The following is a 22,409-nucleotide window of genomic DNA, read 5'->3' as shown; positions in this document are numbered from 1 at the left end:
TGTTCAAAAATAACTCTGCCGAGGTTTGTACGCGCTCTTGGGGTAAAGCATTGGTAGTGTCCGCTCGATATGACTCGATCAGGACTCATACTTTAGAGTTTAGACAGACAGGGGCAGTCATTATGTCTTTTTCTTTCGAAGACGTGCACATCGGAACCCATGCTATCCACCCTACTTACGATGTGTCTGGAAAAACCTCTGCGCGGAGGGGTTTTGCTGCCAGCGCAGCAGAGATAAAGAGGGAAAATGTTCTCGGCTCGCGTGGCAGTAAGCACTATGTGTCCCTAGATTGAATCGGCGCGTTCACAACTTGACTCAAATTCAAGGAAGACATGCAACTCCTCCACAGCACATTAAAACCCACCGGAGTTACTTCCGGAACACATTTACTGTACAGCCTGTCATGCCTCAAGTCTGATATTATTGGGCAAAGTCGACTTTGCGAATTCTATGACACAAAACTCGCTTCACGAAGCTTTGGCTCTGAATTATCGGTAAAAGACTTCGCGAGGTCTTCACGAAGTCAACTTCGGGCTCAATTAAGGACAACGGGTATTTTATCGACAAAACAATTGAAGACGGGAAAACATGGCAGCTCATCATAATATCGTCCGCTGAACGTCTTGGGTGCGAACCCCTGCATAACAAGATTGTTCGTGATTGTGAGATGAGAGCCGCTATGTGTGCCATTCCTTTTCAAATGTTTGGTTCAACAGGCACAGCAGGGAGTTTGAATTATTATTCTTTCCTGTTGTAAACCGGTTACGCCCAGTATTGTACAGTGGAGACCTCCTAAAATCTGGAAAAAAGGCTCTTAAAAAGGAGGGAGTCTTAAAATGGGGGTACATTTGCAGAAGGTACGAACAGGAAGTCTGAGTAAATAGGGTCTTAAAAGGGAGGAGTCAAAAATGTTCGGGTCTTAACAAGGAGGTTCCACTGTACTGCTGTAAAATTCTGCAAAAGCGATTGACAACGATGTGAAGACTTCTTGATTTTATCAATACAGACTTCATGATTTAATCAGTATAAACTACCTTTTGCACGTAGTAAAGCATTGTTATAAAAATATTAAAACACCAATCTTTCTTCTTCTTCTTCTTCTTCTTCTTCTTCTTTCTTCTTCTTCTTCTTCTTCTTCTTCTTCTTCTTCTTCTTCTTGTCGATAACACGTCTGATATTGTCAGCCCGGACAGCGAGAGGAATGATGCCGTCTTCTCCAGGTCTTCCTTTTCACCGTACAGCTTGCAGCTGAGGAGGATTGCAGCTGACTTTCTAAGATGGGGCATCTCTGGAGGATGTGATCTGTGGTCTGATCCTTCAGTCCACAGCTGCAAGTAGGGGAGGGGACCAGCTTCATCTTTTGGGACATGTGGGCATTTAGGCGGTTAAGTCATGTGCGGAGTCGCATCAGCAAAGGTACCACTAATCCGAAACAGATAGACTGCAAATGTATCAAAATCAAGAATCAAAGGGCAAAAACGGTTACGTTTTTGGAACATTTAATTTTTGACAAAACCACACATTCGCAAAAACTTCGACCTATCGGCCTTTAAATTGGACCATCAATGTGGACTGCAAACAAGCATTGATAGTTAGTTAGTTAGTTAGTTAGTTGTTGCTTTTTGGGTCCAGCGGACCCTATAGGCCAAATCAGGACCCCACAAGCATTGATGATAACCAATACTGTGACATATCTTTGTATAGTATTAGTTGTTATTTCCAAAATAGACAAAAGGATAATTTTTGATAAAACAGGACATTTCGTTTGTTGTACGTTTGACCAAGTTAACGGCCAATAGGTCCACGTTTTTGTGAACATTCCGTTTTGTCCTAAATTAAAAGTTCCATAATCCTTTGCATTTCGTGTGGATTTTTTTTGATTTTTTATTAAAACACTGTTAAAGGAAAGAAATTTGGTAAACAAAGCTTATTCTGTGTAACTTTTTTAGGATGTTTTTTAGGAAGGTTGAACATTCTTTTGTCTTTGGAAATTATTTATCACGCGCAAAGCACTTACACACACACGCACTCACACACACACACACACACACACACACACACACACACACACACACACACACACACACACACACACACACACGCACGCGCACGCACGCGCGCACACACGCGCACACACACAGACGGATAGAAGCAGTCAGGCACAGGGACAGACTGGAAAAAAGGAAGCTAAATATCTCTTTTGCTACGTCATCACCAAATGCATTGTGTTCATGCTTTTCCCTTTTATTTGAAAAATCCATACAATTAAAAGAGATATGAACAAGAAAACAAGTCGCGTAAGGCGAAAATACAACATTTAGTCAAGCTGTCGAACTCACAGAATGAAACTAACGCACTGCAATTTTTCAGCAAGACCGTATACTCGTAGCATCGTCAGTCCACCGCTCGTGGCAAAGGCGGTGAAATTGACAAGAAGAGCGGGGTAGTAGTTGCGCTGAGAAGGATAGCACGCTTTTCTGTACCTCTCTTCGTTTTAACTTTCTGAGCGTGTTTTTAATCCAAACATATCATATCTACATGTTTTTGGAATCAGGAACCGACAAGGAATAAGATGAAAGTGTTTTTAAATTGATTTCGAAAATTTAATTTTGATCATAATTTTTATATTTTTAATTTTCAGAGCTTGTTTTTAATCCATATATAACATATTTATATGTTTTTGGAATCAGGAAATGATGAAGAATAAGATGAACGTAAATTTGGATCGTTTTATAAAAAAATATATTTTTTACAATTTTCAGATTTTTAATGACCAAAGTCATTAATTAATTTTTAAGCCACCAAGCTGAAATGCAATACCGAAGTCCGGCCTTCGTCGAAGATTGCTTGGCCAAAATTTCAATCAATTTGATTGAAAAATGAGGGTGTGACAGTGCCGCCTCAACTTTTACAAAAAGCCGGATATGACGTCATCAGAGACATTTATCGATAAAAGAAAAAAATGTCCGGGATATCATTTCCAGAAACTCTAATGTCAAATTTCATAAAGATCGGTCCAGTAGTTTAGTCTGAATCGCTCTACGCACACACACGCACAGACACAGACAGACAGACAGACAGACAGACAGACAGACAGACAGACAGACAGACAGACAGACAGACAGACAGACAGACAGACAGACAGACAGACAGACAGACAGACAGACAGACAGACACACACACACACACGCACACACTCACGCACACACACACACACACACACACACACACACACACACACACACACACACACACACACACATACACCACGACCATCGTCTCGATTCCCCCTCTATGTTAAAACATTTAGTCAAAACTTGACTAAATGTAATAAATCAAAACTTGACTAAATGAAAAAAGCGCATGAAGCTGTGACTAAGCCCCAGGGTAGCCCGCTTTCACAGGCTGAGGTTCGCCATAAGGAGGGGGGTGGACATAGGACTGGGGCTGGTCGTACAGCTGAGGTTGACCGTAAGGCGGATGGTGAACGTAAGGCTGAGGTTGGCCGTTGTAACTTCCAACCACCGGATAACCTTGACCTTGAGGTTGACCTTGTCCTTGAAAGACGGCGGTCGTGTAGATGACAGTGCCTGCGGCGTTGCTGGCGGGCGCGTCCAGGGGCTTGTTGAAGACGGCGATGACGACGGCAGCGACGACGGAGAGAATGCTGCCTATGGTGGCCAGGTAGAAGGCCCAGTCCATGGTTTTTCCATCTGAGTCGAGGAGTGTTGCCAAAACATGTGAAAGGTCGCGATCCCGCTCTGCCGAGTGCTTCCTCATGCCACAGTACACCATGCAGCCAACGAAACCAAGTATCCCTAGAAGAGAGAGAAGGAATAGTTTCGTTCACTGCCGATTTTCTTTATTTGACTTTGGGTTTTGAAAATGGCGGAGGCGTGCGCACACATACAAACGCATGAACGCATGCACGCGCGTACACACATATAGACCTCCACACACACACACACACAAACACACACACACACACACACACACACACCAGCATAAAGATGATCTAAGACCTTTTTTTTATATATATAACGCACAGGATTTTCAAAAATTATTGAGAGTTTTATGCGTTTACCTGAAAAGGCGGTGAAAATCTCCAGAAATCTCGAAACCGGCCTAGCAAAGGCACGACGACAGCAGTTGGTGTATACGGCATAAATGCAGGAAAGCCCCAGACCCACCAGACACAGGCACTCCAGCAGTCTCACGACGTGAAACCAGGCAGCTGTGTAGTAGAGTAAAAATGGTCAATCATTGTCTATCGTCATTAGCAAGAAGGGGCCGATGTGTTCTACTCATCGGTGGGCAGACCGAGCTCAACAGCCTTGGCAGGCAGTCGATCTAGGGGAGGGACCCCCGATAAACGTCCATGGCCGAAAACGAAAGAGCAGGACCCATGCGATGCCTAACTGCTGTATCACAAACCAAACGCTTCATGCCAGACTTCACGACAGAACATTAGCAAGAAGTATATTTGAACAGAAGAGTGAAGTTTTTTGTGGTAGTCCATTGTCATGATCAAGAAGTCGAGCTGACGTTAGTGAACCCCGGCCGGGTCATACCTAAGACTTTAAAATTGGCAATCTAGTGGCTGCTCCGCCTGGCGTCTGGCATTATGGGGTTAGTGCTGTGACTGGTTGGTCCGGTGTCAGAATAATGTGACTGGGTAAGACATGAAGCCTGTGCTGCGACTTCTGTCTTGTGTGTGGCGCACGTTAAATGTCAAAGCAGCACCGCCCTGATATGGCCCTTCGTGGTCGGCTGGGCGTTAAGCAAACAAACAAACAAACAAACAAACAAACAAACAAGCTGACGTTAGTCTTTATAGTAGTCCTTGGTCGTGAGTGATAACTATAGATGTGTAGGAGAGTAGTAGTTCTTTGTCAAGAGCAAAACTACTAGCTGTGTAGAAGAGTTGAATTGATCTAGTGTAGTCTATTCTAATGACTAAAGAGTCTGGCTGTGTAGGAGAACAACATTGGTCTATACACTTTTATGAGCAAGAAATAAACACATTTAACAAACGATAACATTAAAGAAATCTAATCAGCATTTGTAACTCTCATCACCTTGGCTCTTCATCGATAGACTTAAATTACAATGACACAGTCCCTATTCGGTCACTGACGCATACTCTTTATAATCTGACGGATTGGTCTAACCCCTGGCAGTTTGGCCTTCTGATGGTGTTGACATGCGGAAGGTCCCATCTAATTGTTTGTAACCATGACATTTCAGTGGACTTATACGTACAGTCGAACCTGCCCTTGCGACCACCTGTCGAAAGCGACCACCTGTCGAAAGCGACCACCTGTCGAAAGCGACCACCTGTCCACAACGATCACTCACAGGGAGCCTGGGCAATTTTGTTCTGAATAATTAACATTTCCAAAGCGACCACTTGTCTCTATATAACTTATCACTCATTGGTCTGTCCCTTGGGTGGGTGTTATACACAGGTTCAACTTTACTTTCAATCCCGGACCAACTGCCCTGTTGTTCTCTGAGAACAACACATGGATCACCAATAACAATCTCACTCACCGATATGGCGTACGCTCCAGAAACTACAGAAGTGTGGGCCGTCTCCATGGCCATCCAGCGAAACAAAAGTGCAAGTCATCCACAGCCCGGCGTGAATTTTGATGCTCAGAAAAGTGTCCGCACTGGCCCAGGTTGGTGCGGCGTAGCCCACGATAAACACTACAACTGCAAAGAAGAGGAGGAATACGCCAGCTTTGTAGCCCGATGGGCGACTTGAAAAGATAGCCATCTTCGTTCACAGGCGGTCTTCCTCCGCTAAAAGTTGTGATTTGGCTTTGAACTTCTACCTTTCTGCGGTTCTTATTTCGTTCTAGAAACTTACTAATTTGGAAAAGCACTAAACTTAACTGCGCTTCAGATACGTTACGATTTGACTTTGGACGTTGGACTTTGCTGCATCAGATACGTTAGTTCTTATTTGGCTTTCCGTCGAATAGAACTACTGCCCTACAGATGTACACATTCCTGTACACTCTGGCATGTCCAGGCCTGAAGTTGCACGACGCGAAACTGAAATTTGTTGAGATTTCAACCAATCAGATCCCGTGGCTTGTTCCAACCCGTTTTCGTTTCATGTGCCTCAGACCGTGTGGTTGGCTGTGCGCCTAACTTTACTGTGCACGGCTTTTCAGATTCGCAGTGAACTCTGACAAGACATGTCGGACTTTTTCTCACGTGAGTGTGCATGGCTGAGGTTACAACTGCGGTCTCCATGAGAATTTCAATGGAATAACCTCAACATAGTCCCGTAGACAAAAATGATAAGAACATGTATTGTCCGCAGTACGTTTTGGACGTCAAACGATATTTGTGTATGACTAGATTGTTTGCTAATGTGAATTTAATGCCGGTTTATTCCATTCCTTTTCAAAGCAACCACCAGGGATAGTTGAACAGGTTTCAATATGCCTCTGTTTGTGTATGTGTTTGTCTATTCACGGTGGCGGGAAACGGAAATGTCTGACATGTTACTAGTCTGTTGAAGTCGGTAAATACTGCAGATGACATCAACAACTGATCGCACCTGCCAGCCCACATTTTGTAGTTTCACCAGTCGTCAATCACAAATCAAGTCGAATCAAGTAACAAATTTCATTTTTCGTTCATAAAACAATATGATAAAGAAAGTGTTTTGATCAATGTAAACACGTCATGCATTTACTGGTTGCTACTAGTTTTTGTAAAAGAGGGACCCGTTTGCCGAGAGCTGAGATTTGCTTAGATTTGCACTTGTAAAAACAATGCGTTAATAAATAAATAAACAAACAAATGAGAAAAAAACCGGCTTTCAAAAAAGACCACACACGGTTAGCGCAATCAATTCTCTCTAATGCAGCAATAGACGATTTGCACAAATATTTATGTGGGGCCTTTGATGGCTGTGAAAAAGTTGCGTCCTTTTATATAGGCAAAGGGGAAAACAATGTCACTGATTGTTGAGTTGAGTTGAGCCAAGCCATATGGGGGATGCAGTGAAAAAGTTAGTTAAAGGCACAGTGCAGCTCACAGCCTTCGTTTTGCGTTTTTGTTGCAGCTGAGTGCATTTACAGTTCAAAAATCCTCCTATGGTAGTAAAACAAACCCAAAACTACCCAACGACGACATCTGTGAAGCTCGACAGTTTCTTGTTCACGCGAGTGCATAAATTAACCTAGTTATTACGTGGTGTTTGGTCGGAGTTCGATTCAACTGAGTGATTCCGGCCTCCATTTTGTTTGACACAAACTCATGATGACGTCTGACATAGTTTGCTAGTGACGTGTCTTTTTGTGCGTGATGTGGTGATCTGCCTGATCTAAATTTATATCCAAAAATAGGCCAAGACCGGCCGGGTTCAAGTACGAAATCAATTCGTAAAAAAATTGCAGTTCTTGACTCTTTGGGTGCAAGTCAATGAAACTTGGTAGTTCTCTTGGTAGTTCTTCTAACGGATAGCTGCCTGAGGTATGACTAAAAGCCCCAGGGGCTCCGTGCACCTGGATTTGACAAGTTCAGTAACTTTAATATATGCATTTTGTGCAGTGTCCCCTTCAAATGACAGCCTTTTCTTTCGAAAATATGCACGTCAGAGCACACTGGACAGTGCTGCAATTTGTTCTTTTCCAGTTCAATTACTCTATTATCCCAATGCTTTTAATTTCGGGTCGCTTCCTCCGAGTGGAAAGCTAGCAGCAACAAGAGTCGCGCTACCCAGGGTCCGTATGCATGAACTGGAAGTCAGAAACACTGGAAGTAGAGGCCTCTTTTGAAAGTGGGAACTCTCGAAGTTAACTTTCTAACTGTTCCCTATGCATGAACGCCGTAGTGCTGACTTCGAGAGTATTCGGTCAAGGTCGCGAAAATTGGGGGAATCCCAACTAGTACATACGTTTGTTAACGATAAGCTTGGCGACCAGAAGAAACAAGTCTCATCGCGAGTTCAAAAGGGCGAACGTTGAGCGCGCTGTAGTACTAACAGCGTTATTGCTGTTGTTTTTTGAATGGTTAAACGAAAGGGTCGGTTCAAACCTGTGATGATTGTCGAATGACTGCCTAGCTATGACAATGACTTTGTTGACCTGAATGTTAGGGAGAAAAATAGATGATTATGTTGAACTTTTTTTCTCCTTTTTTTTTTAAATCTCAGTTGCATGCAGGCAGCTTCAACCGTTTCTTTTTCGCCTCTCTTTTTTTTTAATCTTTTTTTTATTTTCTATTTTTTAATCGGGGAGCATCCGTCTTTATTGATCTTTTTTTCTGTTCTTTTTTCCTGCTTTTTATATTAAAGTCAAGATTGGATTTTTTGTGAAAGCACAGGACAGTTTCTTTACGCAATTAAAAAAAACGAACACAGAGACAAAAACCGGTTGTAGCAGCGAATGCAATTGAGGCCTATAAAGAAAAAGATCAATAAAAAAAAAAGAAATAAAATTGCTCCCAGCTGCACTTTAACCCGGAGAGCCGGATCGAATTTCCGAATCCGTAACCACTGCGCCATGCTACTCGTGTGAAAAAAAGCGTGATGAAAAGATGTAATATGAGTTATTTAGTCGTGATGGTTTGAAAGCTCGCCACCTTCGCCGAATGACTCGAGCACGTTTTTTTCCGGTTAGTAACTGATCGAACTGTCGCTTTTGAGCCACTCTGTTTCAAGCATTTCACCTAAATTAAACAAGAATGTCACAGTTTGTGTCTATGGTGCAAGGTAGCCGACCGTCACATTGTAGCCAAGTTACGACAGTTGCTCGATTGACGCATTTCACGTCTTCGATATTCTGTCTGAGCTCATTTCCCAACTGATGAGCTGCCTTAAAAACAGGAATGTCCTGCAATTGTAGTATGCGTTGGAGGTTTCTTTTGGATGGGTAAGGACATTTAAGAAGCAATATCGTCGTATAATGATGTCAAGTGAGAGACCCTGCAAATTAACATTGAAAGTGGGAACTTCGGAAGCAAAGTTGCCAGCTACTCGGTATGCAAGAGCTAAATTGAAAGCCGAAGTAGTGGCTTATAGTTTTTTCCAGAGGTAAAATTAGAAATAAACCATTGCTTACGTATAATGGCAATTTAATCGAAGTAGTGTTTGATGTAATGTACTTGGGCCTTAAGATTAATTATAATAATAAATGTTCAGTCGCACAGAAGAATCTATATGATCGTGCCTCAAGGGCAATGTTTGTTCTTTTGCGTACTTGTAGACAATTGTCACTGCCTGTGGACATACAAGTTGACCTGTTCGATAAAATGATTGCTCCAATTTTACTATACGGATGTGAGGTATGGGGTTTTGGTTCCTGTGAACTTGCTACTAAACTTCAATTGCGTTTTTATAAAATTGTTTTCAAACTAAAAAAAATCAACTCCAAATGCTATGCTATTTGGTGAACTTGGAAGATATCCACTAGATGTTAATATGAAATGTAGAATGCTTTGCTATTGGTATAAACTGATTAGTCCTATTCATAAAAATAAATTTTCAAGTATTGTGTATTGCTTTACTTATAAATTGTATATCAATAAGATGATTGAATCTAATTATTTATGTTATATTGAAAAAACCTTAAATGAAATTGGTCTCTCTGGTCTTTGGACTTTTCAAGAAAATGTTCAATACTCAAGCGCATGGTTTAAAAGGAAAGTAAAAAGAAGCTTGTATGACCAGTATATCCATAAATGGTTTACAGAAATTGGAACAAAAAATATGTTTTGGAATTATCGAATGTTTAAAGATATTTTTGCATGTGAAGAATATGTCACACACCTGCCATATCAGCAATGTGTTTCAATGATGAAGTTTAGAACATTAAACAACAATTTGCCTGTACAGAAAGAACGCTATTTTAACATCCCGAGGTCAGAAAGAACTTGCACCAAATGTGTGTCACAAGACATAGGTGATGAATTCCATTGTCTGTGATTTTTTCAAAGAAGAAAGAGCTGAGTTGTTACCACCTTACTATTGGAAAAAACCTAATGCACTTAAATTTAAAAAGTTGTTTGCTACTAAGAAAAAGAAATTGCTAAAGAATATTTTGGACTTTATTAATAGAATTTGTAACAGTTTTTCATATTTTTTTTTATTTTTTTTAATTTTTTTAATTTTTTTATTTTACTATATTAGCATATATCATGATTGTATTTATTGTTCAAAATGCCCCCATGGGTTATGGACTAATAAACTTGAAACTTGAAACTTGAGAGTTCTGAGGTCAAGGTCGAGGAAATTGGGGGAATCCCAATTAGTGCGCATGCGTTTGTAAACGGTAGGCTTGGTGACCAGAGGAAACAAATCTCATCGCGAGTTCGTCAGTAAATGGGCGAACGTTGATCGCGCTGTAGCTTCTATATATATATACGACTTGTGTCTGTCTGTGTGTGTGTGTCTGTTCGCGATGCACGGCCAAAGTTCTCGGTCGATCTTTTTCAAATTTGGAGACCGTATTCAGCTACACCCCGGACACAATCTTATTGATGAGATATTTCAACACGTGCTCTCAGCGCGCAGCGCTGAACCGATTTTGGTTTTTCTTTTCATCCACTATATCCATTCCCAGTAACTCTTCCTTATCTTCTCCAGTGTTTTACGCAAAAATGAATCTCGGAACTGATCTGATGTATGGGATGCAATAAACAAACGTTTCTTTCATTATGAAAGCAATGCAGGTCGAAAAAAACAAAACAACGAGTACCCTTCCTTGCATCGTAGCAGACGACTGTTTGTGAGAGTCTGTCAGCAGTGTGTTTGGTCTGGCAGTGTCGGTGTGGGAACTGACAAAAGCTAGGGAGCACAGATAATAGAAGCCCTGTCACATAGACTAATCACACAATCAATACACATTTGGCTCATGTTTTAAATGACAGTTTCGAGTTTGTTAGTCAAACTCAAAGCAACAATACTGGTCTGGTGACATGTGTAGCGGGACCGAGAAGCGTCCTTACCTGGTTTGGCTTCGCTTCGTCAAACATCGGCTGTTTCACGTATTTTGCGAGCAAGTCTACACTTTTGCCTGGCTCTGCAGTAAGTCTACATTGGCGATGAAGGTATCCAAGAACTTAACATGTGCGTATTTTTCCGTAATCCAGTCATATTCCTTCAAAATGCAATCAATCGGCGGTGACAGACTTGGTGTCACCAATTCGCGACTTCACCAACTTGGTCCCGTTTTCCTCACACCCATACCAGTTTAGGTTCATCCATGCAAACACACTCGTAAAACAGTTTATCACGTAGATACATTTCAAATAGGGAGCAAATGGCTAAATCTAAACCTACATATTTGTTCCCTAAAATTTGCTTCTCTGTCAATAAGCCTAATTGTATAATAATACGTTCGAGAAAAACAACGTGGAATCGATTCTGAATCGAGTAAGCCAAATGGGTGCCAAACCGGTTTCGCCCGTTCTGCCGACTTGAAACGCAAAACAAAAGAATTGTGCGCTTCAACTAAATTGATTTCTATACGACTTCATTACTTTCTTGCAACTTATGAACCTTTACTTAAAGCTTTTAAATGGTCTGAAAGTAGTGTTACCGCGTACTTATCGATGCACTCATTCGTTTTATTTTTTCAGCGACGTTCACTTAGTTTAAGGTTGCAAAAGGGCCAAGTCTCGCTGGCACCACTGTTTTACACTCGCAACAGTGCCGCTAGTAGTCTACACTTTGTGTTTGATGGTAGAATGGGATATACAGATTACAACACTCGTGTTTTTTTTATATGGCTTGTATTTCAGTCAAGACCCAGCGGGAATATCAATCGAGATCCACTCGCCAGAGGCTCGTGTCTCCCGATGATATTCATCCGCTGTGTCTTGACTGAAATACAAGCCATATAAAAAAACACTCGTGTTGTAACCTATACATATCTATATCTATAAATATATAGAGATAGATGACAGTGTATTTTTCGTGTGGCTATAAATTGATTCGACCTTTTCACTTTTACAGTAAGGACAACTTACGGGTGCAATCGTGACATTCTAAAAATAGTAACGTAGTAACGGGAATATGGATTGACGCCACACGAAGGAAGGGAGATAAACGCTGAAAACACTGGAGAAGATAAGGAAGAGTTACTGGGAAAAACCAAAATCGGTTCAGCGCTGCGCACTAAGAGCACGTGTTGAAATATCTCATCGATGAGGTTGTGTCCGGGGTCTCTCTGAATAAGCCCATCAAATTTGAAGCAGATCCATCGAGAACTTTGGCCGTGCATCGCGCACAGACACACAGACAGACAGACAGACACTAGTCGTATATATATATATATATATATAGATAGATGTTCCCATGCCTCTGTGTTTTTCAAGGCATACAAGTCATGATTATAAGGTACATTGAACTTCAAGCTTGAATAAAGTTAAAACGTCGTATGCTAGCCCATGTAATAAAAAAAAACACACTATTCCATTTAATGTACACATACAAACACGCTTCTACACAGAAACACAGAAACACACACACACACACACACACACACACACACACACACACACACACACACACACACACAGCCTGTGAAACAGCCTGTGGTAAGCAATTATTTTGAGACTGCCTGCTGGATTTTCTCAGCTTAGATCCTTCTGTCATTGAATGATGTAGTGTGTTTATTCTAATATAGGGTGCTTCTTAATTGATGTGACTGTGAGAAGAAGTAGATACATTATTAAATGTTTCTCATCTAGTTTTACTTGTACACACACACACACACACACACACACACACACACACACACACACACACACACACACACACACACACACACACACACACACACACACATCAACATCAAATCATATAAATTATAGAATAGAGAATTAAATACTGGGCCCCATGCAATTTGCTATCGAAAAATTGCACACTGCCAGAGTCGTGCATTCAAGCAAGTTTGTCATCATTTTCACGAGTTTTCATTCACAAACACCTGGGAAATAAATCTCATGTTCCCCATGCAATAAATCGAGGTGGTGATTGGGTTTGAGCTTTCAGGTGAAACGTGGATTGTCAAAGTAAAAGCCAATCAGGCAGATTGTTTGATGTGTGGAACCATCGCGGCTTTGGATTTGTGTTTCCGTGGACAACGATTGTAAGCATTCACTCTCAAAGACCCAATCAATGTTGATAATTACCGCGGCGACTCATGGTCAATTTTCAACTTATCTCTGTAATCGGAAAATCCACAACGAAAAGTCATAAACACTTAAAAAGAAAAGAAATATGCTCAACACTTACTGAACTCACACGTATGATCGCAGCTCTGTACATTTTCAGACTGGAAGAAAAGCGTCAACAAGCTACGTTTGACGTCACATACAAGGTTGACGTGTAATTATCTCGAGCTACTGTGACGATGCTTTGTGGCCCGGAGTTGGATTCTAAAAATTCGTCTCCCTGTGGGTTATTGTGCATTTTGTTGCACAACCAAAATGATGACAAAAACGATGTTTGGTGGCTTGTTATCAGACCAGCATTTTGTTGTTGGTCCTCGGGGAGCATATCGCCTTTTGTCTCATATTTATCAACCGCGGCCTTCGGCCATGGTCGATAAAGATGAAACAAAATACGATATGGTCCCCTTGGACCAACAAAAAAGCTGGTCTGTCAACAACCCATCAAACATCTTATAATATTCAATTATAATGTCCATTACGGCAATGTGAATCAGCAGTACGTCTCAAAACATGTCTATCGCGGGATTGTATAAAAATGCCAAATGGGCTCGGTCCTGCGCTGGCGTGCAGCATTTTATTAAAAACTTGTTGACGGTTTGTGTTTTCTCAGTGCAGTTTTCCCATACAGAATTGGCTATTCGCGTCTGTTTGCTTAATATGCAATCCTTACAAGACCCACAACCTGCACAAAGCCCACACTACGTGCTCAGTGGTGCGTTACTTAAAGGCACTGTCCTTCCCAAGAAAACAGTTCAGTTCACCGTCTCAGATCTGGCCAGGCGTGGTATAAGACCAGCCCTCCACTTGGTCATGTACCAATAATGAACAGCCTGGGTGATCTCTGTGCGCATTGGGATTTTTTTGAGGATTTTTCCGATTAAGAAAGTAATTCACCAAACAATTCCATCTCGCCACAGCGAGGGATCGACGTTTTGAATTTTGGTATGTGACCAAGTTCAGTGACGGGTGGTCTTTTCCCTTGTAAAAGCCTGCTCAGATCTGAGACGGTGGGCCGGACTGGTTCACTCTTAAATGCAGTGTTTGACTTTTAAACACATTTTTGTAACCATTTTTGAACAACACAGCGTGAAATACAGGGAATGTAGTACATAATTCTCCTGGCGAAATTAGCAAACGTGGTAAACACTATTGTACTAGTGTTCAGTTGAGTCACAAAAAAGTGTGTTCAAAAGTAGAACACTTCAGTTTAGAGTGTTTCACGACAAGGACTGTGCCGTGAATTCTCAGGGGTGTTGTTACACGATGAGCCTTTATCCAACGCAGCAGACGATTTTCGAAAATAATTCGTTCAGGATCTGTCTATGGGCTGCAGTAGAGTAGAAATAGTGTGGCAAACAATGCGTGTCTCATAAGTACAGGCAAGTGATCAAGGCAGTAGCGAATACTAAGCTCCGATGATGATGATGATGATGATGATGATGATGATGATGATGATGATAATGAGGAGGAGGAGGAGGAGCTGAGGAGGAGGATGATTGATGGTGCTAGCACCATCATGATGGTGATGGTGAAAATGATATTTTAGAAAAAGCATGTAAAAAATAATACTTAAATATTGAGAGAAAAAAAGGCAAGAAAGAATTAAAGAACATGAGAAGAAATCCCGCAACTCCCTACTTGCTTTATGTCACGACGCGGCTATGTGTTTACACTGCCATGACCTTGTGACTAATATGACAGAAAGAAAGAAAGAACAAACACTGTTTAACGCCACAGAGCGGCTATCACTTACATACTGTGACGATCGACAGACACCAAACTTGGCTGCATTCCTTTCTAAGTCGTGAGCCATAACATTTTCACACATCCGTGCAAAATTACCGCCACTGTCATTTTATGGGTTAAAGTCACAGTCCTTCCCCTGTAAATAGTTCGTCTCACCATCTTAGATCTAGTCATCTTAGATCTAGTCATCTTAGATCTAGTCATCTTAGATCTAGCCATCTTAGATCTAGTCATCTTAGATCTAGTCATCTTAGATCTAGTCGTCTTAGATCTAGTCATCTTAGATCTAGTCATCTTAGATCTAGTCATCTTAGATCTAGCCATCTTAGATCTAGTCATCTTAGATCTAGTCATCTTAGATCTAGTCATCTTAGATCTAGTCATCTTAGATCTAGCCATCTTAGATCTAGTCATCTTAGATCTAGTCATCTTAGATCTAGTCATCTTAGATCTAGTCAGGCTTTTACATGGGAGAAGACCATCCCTCCACATACGAAAATTAACACCCTGACTGCATGCTAAAATGAGCTAAAATGTTATGAATTAATTCATCACAAAATTCACCCAGTGCTCGGGGAGCACCCAGGCGGTTCATTTTTAGTATGTGACCAAGTTAGTGGGTGAATGGCCTTATCCCATATAAAAGCCTGAACAGATCTGGGTTGGTGAACAGTTTCCGGAATTAGAAACGTGTCGCCCTCGTGGACACCCTTGCCAGTGATTTTTGTGTGTAGAAAATGTAAATCAAAACGAAAACAGATTCGTGCATGATATTTAACTGGCTTATAACGGACAGAGTGATTCATTCTCTGCACAACTATCTTTACCTGGTTGAGAAAAAAAAGCATATTAACGATTTTGGCAGCGATTCAAAGTTACACGTTTGGCTGCAGACACGACTCCTTTTACCCCCATACCATAATTATTACACAATCCGTGCACAAGTAAGTCAAGCCTACGAGTAACACGCAAGTACTGTTTTGCTTGAAAAGCAAGAACGCATCGTACAGCCAGTAAAATATCCAGACGAATCTGTTTTTCTTGTTGATGAACTTTTTTAGGTTTGTATTTTACAACCGTTTGAAAAGGACAACGAAAAGTCGCCCGCAACAGTGTGAGCAGGATGCCGCATCACTTTTGTCACGGTTCCGTACACGTTCATTTGTACTGGAAGGTAGTTACCTTTTCCTTAGCCTTAATTGGAGAAAACCTGAGACAGAAGCTAAATTTGATACCGCGCGTTCAGTTTTGCAAATGTTAAACAAAGACTATCTTTATCCTGCTTATTTGTGACTCAACCCAGGGAGTCTAAACATTACAAGACGTTTTCCTGGTATGAACATTGTTTTTGTTACCTTTTGACTGAAATAATTCTCCACAAGCAAGTTCCAAATAAATAAGTACAGGAAAAGAATCACATACTCGCTGAGGCAGCTGTACACACATGCGCGGGCGTGCACACACACACACACACACACACACACACACACACACACACACACACACACACACACACACACACGAACACACAAACATCGAAATCAACATAAGTTGTTGTTTTTTTACACGTTATCCAGAAATGACATTTGGCTGAGAACATAAACTTTTCACTCATAATTCTGTCATGACTCATGGTTCTAGGCATGCCATGAGGATTTAGACAAACAATTTTTCAAACAGAATTTTGGCATGTCACGGGGTTGAGGACATACACATTTTCACACAGAATTCTGGCATACGACACGTAGTTCAGGACATACTTTGTTTTGTACAAAGATTTCTGGCATATGATTATGAAACAGGGTCAGTTCGGGATATGCATTTTTTCACGCAGAATTCTGGCATATGACACGGTTATTGGATCATACACTATTTCACACAGATCATCCAATTTTTTCACACTTAATTCTGTCATAACTCAGGGTTAAGGACATGTATACAATTTTTCATACAGAATCTTGGCAATAGCTTTCCTGCTTACTAATGTTGTTAGAGTATTAGGCAGGAGAGAACAATGCAACCCACCCTGTGTCAAATGCTTGTATTTTAGACTTTGCATCAGAGTCTATGAATATATTCAGCAAAATATTTTCATTCTGTACTCAAAGCAACCAGGACTGTTTTTGTTGTTGTCGTTTTTTAGCCCAAGTAGAAAACTATCATTAGTGCATCTAAATGCCTATAGACGGATGTGGTACACGTAGCCTTAAACTACAATTGCTCACACTAGGGCACGTGCGTAATATAAGCGTTCGCTTGAGTTCGTGTCCCTATTGTTTCTCATTGTATGATTATTGTATCATGTTTTATTAAAAGCAAAATTGTTTAAAAAGACCAACTGCTCACACATAATTGTGGCTTTGCCGTGACGCGAGTCGAGGATCTGAACCAGAAGGCATACGTTGTTGATATCGACTGTGACCGAGATAACTCTCCTCCGTGTGGAAAATTTTGCCACGGTCATTGGGAGGGGCGTTGCCGCGAGTCACGTCCAAGCGCTTGTTGAAGACAGCGATGATGATAGCGGCGATGACAGACACACCACTGCCGACGACGTCGAGATAAAATCCCCAGGAGAACGTGTAGTCTTCCAGCTTGTAGAAAAGCCACAGTGCCTCGCTGAGAGAGCCTTCGCTCTGGCTGTCTTCGTAGTCCGTCTTGTTGCGAAAGTAAACGAAGACCGCGCACCCTCCTGCTCCAAGAAGCCCTGTAACAACACGTTGTGAGTGTTAATGAGTGTATGGTATGGAGAGAAACAAATTCATTTTTCGTTCAGAAAAGCCAACACGGTTGTCTCAGATCTTGCCTCCGGTTCGACATTCATTACTTCTAAAAATAATGAATAAACTGAATTTTGTATTGGCGAAAAATGGCCGGACCTCTTCTATCAATCAATCAATCAATGAGTCTTGTATCGCGCATATTCCGTGGGTACAGTTCTAGGCGCTCTGCAGTGATGCCGTGTGAGATGAAATTTTATACGGCCAGTAGATTGCAGCCATTTCGGCGCATATTTACCTTTCACGGCCTATTATTCCAAGTCACACGGGTATAGGTAGACAATTATTAACTGGGCCTAAGCAATTTTGCCAGGAAAGACCCTTTTGTCAATCGTGGGATCTTTAACGTGCACACCCGATGTAGTGTACACGGGGGGAGGTTCGGACACCGAAGAGAGTCTGCACACAAAGTTGACTCTGTGAAATAAATTTCCGCCGAACCTGGGATCGAACTCACGCTGACAGCGGCCAACTGAATACAAATCGAGAGCGCTACCAACTGAGCTATATCCTCTTCTGAATATCTCTCTACAGATGTGTCCAGGTTTTACATGGCATATTTACACCCCCGGTATAGGGGTGTGTATAGGTTTCACTGGATGTGTTTGTTTGTTTGTTTGTTTGTTTGTTTGTGTTCGCATATAGATCTCAAGAATGAACGGACCGATCGTCACCAAACTTGGTGAACAGGTTCTATACATTCCTGAGACGGTCCTTACAAAAATTGGGACCAGTCAAACACACGGTTAGGGAGTTATTGGTGGATTAAGATTAAGAGTGACATATTAATGGTCAAAGGGAAATAACCTTCTCAGTTGGTGGCAGTGAGAATGGTTATTTCCCTTTGACCAACGGGGGTGTTTTTCCTACCTCGACGTACCCTTTCGCAATGGACCCTGTGTTTACGCGAATAAACATTCTGACTTCTGACTTCAGACTTCAGACTTCAGACTTCTGACTTCTGACTTCAGACTTCAGACTTCAGACTTCAGACTTCTGACTGTCTCTCTGTCTCTCTGTTTCTCTGTCTCTCTGTCTCTGTCTCTGTCTCTGTCTCTGTCTCTCTCTCTCTCTCTCTCTCTCTCTCTCTCTCTCTCTCTCTCTCTCTCTCCGCATGTAATAAAGTTCTGAGTTCTCTGACGGGGGTGTTTTTCCTACCTCGGAGGAATTTCTTGTTTCACTTGGACACATACCCAACATCGACAGACTGACTGCTTTTCTGTGCAGAAAGAGAATGTTTTCTGAATTGATTTTGTCAGTAAAAATGAGTGTCAGTCCGCAGAATCAATGTAATAAGAATACAAACAAAAACAAAAAACACATTGTAAAAATAAATAAATAATTGATTTGTAAATAGATTAAAAAAAATACAAAATTTAAATGCATTTATTCATTAAATGATTAAAAACAAAATCCCAAAATAAACAAAGAAAAGTCAAGGCCTGTGTAGGTTCTTAGAACTTGTTAGAGTCGGAGAATACTATTTGTGTGGTGATGTACATGGTGGTTGTCACGGGATGGAAGGAAGGTATGATGTATATTCAACTTACCAAACAAACTAACCCAGAGCTCCAGGCTCCTGGTTCGAGCTGCATCCACAGAACCCGTGCAACAGTTGGTGGCGAGGGCTTGGAAGCAGGAGAAGATCAGACCCAGCAAACCCACACTTGCCAGTGCCCTCGCGACGTGGAACCAAATGGCTGTTGACAAAAGTATGAACAGATCAGACGAAGAAAAGCCACGCTTGTCAGGCCTCGTGATGTGTAACCAAACGGCTGTTGACAAAAGTATGATAAAATCAGACCCAGAAAAGCCACGCTTGTCAGGCCTCGTGATGTGTAACCAAACGGCTGTTGACAAAAGTATGATAAAATCAGACCCAGAAAAGCCACGCTTGTCAGGCCTCGTGATGTGTAACCAAATGGCTGTTGACAAAAGTATGAGAAAATCAGACCCAGAAAAGCCACGCTTGTCAGGCCTCGTGATGTGTAACCAAACGGCTGTTGACAAAAGTATGAACATGTAACCGTGTGCCGAAACACTACGATCACCTCGGGAGGCGAAAGGATTGAAAATGTTAGGGCTAATTTCTTAGCCCTATAAAAACTGTTATGCAAACCCGAAGGTTTCCATGAACATACAGACAATCGGAAACCACCAGACCCCATCACAAACAGAATTCCACAATCAACCGGTGTTGACTTAAAAGCCAACAACTCGGGTGCAGAATCTGCTGTGAAAGGAGCGATAGCCTCCCCTGTCACAAACAGATCAGACCAAGAATAGCTACGCTTGTCAGGCCACCAATGTGTAACCAAACGGCTGTTGACAAAAGTATGAACAGATCAGACCAAGAATAGCTACGCTTGTCAGGCCACCAATGTGTAACAAAACGGCTGTTGACAAAAGTATGAACAGATCAGACCAAGAATAGCCACACTTGTCAGTCCACCAATGTGTAACCAAACGGCTGTTGACAAAAAAGGTATGAGAAACTCAGACCCAGAAAAATCACGCTTGTCAGACCTCGTGATGTGTAACCAAACGGCTGTTGACAAAAAAAAGTATGAAAATCAGACCCAGAAAAGGCACGCTTGTCACGCCTCGTGATGTGAAACTACAGGGCTGTTGACAAAAGTATGAACAGATCAGACCCAGAATAGCCACGCTTGTCATGCCTCGCGATGTCAAACCACATGCAGTGCTATTGACAAAAGTATGAGAAACGCAGACCCCCCCAAAAAACAGGCTTGTCACACCTCGCGATGTGGAACCACACGGATGTTGACAAAAGTATGAAAAAATAAAATCCAGAAAAAACACGCTTGTCACACCTCGTGATGTGAAACTACAGGGCTGTTGACAAAAGTATGAACAGATCAGACCCAGAATAGCCACGCTTGTCATGCCTCGCGATGTCAAACCACATGCAGTGCTGTTGACAAAAGTATGAGAAACGCAGACCCAGAAGAAACAGGCTTGTCAGGCCTCGTGATGTCAAACTAAATGGCTGTTGACAAAAGTATGAGAAAATCAGACCCAGAAAAACCAGGCTTGTCACACCTCGCGATGTGGAACCACACGGCTGTTGACAAAAGTATGAAAAAATAAAATCCAGAAAAAAACACACGCTTGTCACACCTCATGATGTGAAACTACATGGCTGTTAACAAAAGTATGAACAGATCAGACCCAGAATAGCCACGCTTGTCAGGCCTCGCGATGTCAAACCACATGCAGTGCTGCTGACAAAAGTATGAGAAACGCAGACCCAGAAGAAACAGGCTTGTCAGGCCTCGTGATGTCAAACTAAATGGCTGTTGACAAAAGTATGAAAAAATAAAATCCAGAAAAAAACACACGCTTGTCACACCTCATGATGTGAAACTACATGGCTGTTAACAAAAGTATGAACAGATCAGACCCAGAATAGCCACGCTTGTCAGGCCTCGCGATGTCAAACCACATGCAGTGCTGTTGACAAAAGTATATGAGAAACGCAGACCCAGAATAGCCACACTTGTCATGCCTTGTGATGTGAAACTACAGCTATAGGGCTGTTGACAAACGTATGAGAAATCAGACCCAGAAAAACCAGGCTTGTCACACCTCGCGATGTGGAACCAAACGGCTGTTGACAAAAAAAAAGAAAAACAGACCCAGAAAAACCAGGCTAGTCAGGCCTCGTGATGTCAAACTAAATGGCTGTTGACAAAACAGTATGAACAGATCAGACCCAGAATAGCCACGCTTATCATGCCTCGCGATGTCACACCACATGCAGTGCTGTTGACAAAAGTATGAAAAAATCAGACCCAGAAAAGCCACGCGTGTCAAACAAACAAATACTTCTACACCTGCATAAAAATAGTAACGCCACCATCATCAACATCATTGTCAATAACAAAAATACCATCACCACCAAATACAACAACAAAACAACATTAACAATTACAGCAACACCCATTTTCACACAAGCCATTCATTCTGCGTAATCAAATACTCACGAAATCCTTCAACGCCGTACGATCTGCACTTGAATTTACTGTTCCTCTCAGAAATACAGTACGTCCACAATCCCTCGTTCAGAGTCTTTCCGGTCAAGTTTACTCCGAGATCACTCGTGCTGGTCAAATTCGCAGACAATGAAAGATCCACACTGACCCAATACGGCGACGCATACCCCCATAGACACGAAGCAGTAGCCAAGCACAGTAAAATAACGCCGACTTTGTAGCCGGCTGATCGAACCGAAAAGACAGACATGCTGCAAAGGCGTACTCCTCGTCTGTCGTCTTGGCTGATTTCTAACCGGTGTGTTCTTCTTAGTGACCTGAAAGCACACATAGCTACTTCCTTGTTACCATACCCTTGGCATTGGATAATCTCCCGGACCTAATGCTCGCTCGTCTATTATTTCAATGTCAGTCTCGCTCCAGTTGAGAAGGACGAAGGACAGGCCGGGTATGTGTATGTATGTAAGTTTCTATTTGTGTCCCCAGAATAAGTATATATTTGGGACATGAAGGGGTTGTACGCTAAGAGGGCCGGGTACAGCTGGTGTCTGGTTATGTATTCAGCGTGTGTCGTGAACTTGACAGCTTTGTTACAGACTTATACACAGTCATTCTTGCCTGCGGTTTCCAGGGTGTGTGTGTGTTTGTGTGTGTTTGTGTTCAA

At 41.9% G+C, this 22,409-nt stretch overlaps 2 protein-coding genes across 2 annotated transcripts; both read right to left on the bottom strand.

The window, feature by feature from the left end:
• Positions 1–2,223: 2,223 nt before the first annotated feature.
• LOC138966119 (uncharacterized) lies at positions 2,224–6,171 on the bottom strand. The gene is made up of 3 exons (XM_070338230.1): positions 5,554–6,171; positions 4,085–4,234; positions 2,224–3,818 (listed from the first exon to the last, which is right to left on the bottom strand). The coding sequence occupies exons 1-3, from the start codon at positions 5,780–5,782 to the stop codon at positions 3,376–3,378; spliced, it is 822 nt and encodes a 273-aa protein (XP_070194331.1). The 5' UTR covers positions 5,783–6,171; the 3' UTR covers positions 2,224–3,375.
• Positions 6,172–16,490: 10,319 nt separating this feature from the next.
• On the bottom strand, positions 16,491–22,167 carry LOC138966116 (uncharacterized). Its single transcript, XM_070338215.1, has 3 exons — positions 21,737–22,167; positions 19,280–19,429; positions 16,491–17,656 (listed from the first exon to the last, which is right to left on the bottom strand). Exons 1-3 carry the CDS (start codon positions 22,074–22,076, stop codon positions 17,292–17,294), a joined length of 855 nt encoding a protein of 284 aa, XP_070194316.1. The 5' UTR covers positions 22,077–22,167; the 3' UTR covers positions 16,491–17,291.
• Between the last annotated feature and the right edge of the window lie 242 nt (positions 22,168–22,409).

The sequence above is a fragment of the Littorina saxatilis genome, linkage group LG1 (genome assembly GCF_037325665.1).
Source record: "Littorina saxatilis isolate snail1 linkage group LG1, US_GU_Lsax_2.0, whole genome shotgun sequence".
Classification (NCBI taxonomy): Eukaryota; Metazoa; Mollusca; class Gastropoda; order Littorinimorpha; family Littorinidae; genus Littorina; species Littorina saxatilis.
Note: the sequence above shows the minus strand (reverse complement) of the source record. Positions and strands in the feature narration are given on the sequence as shown.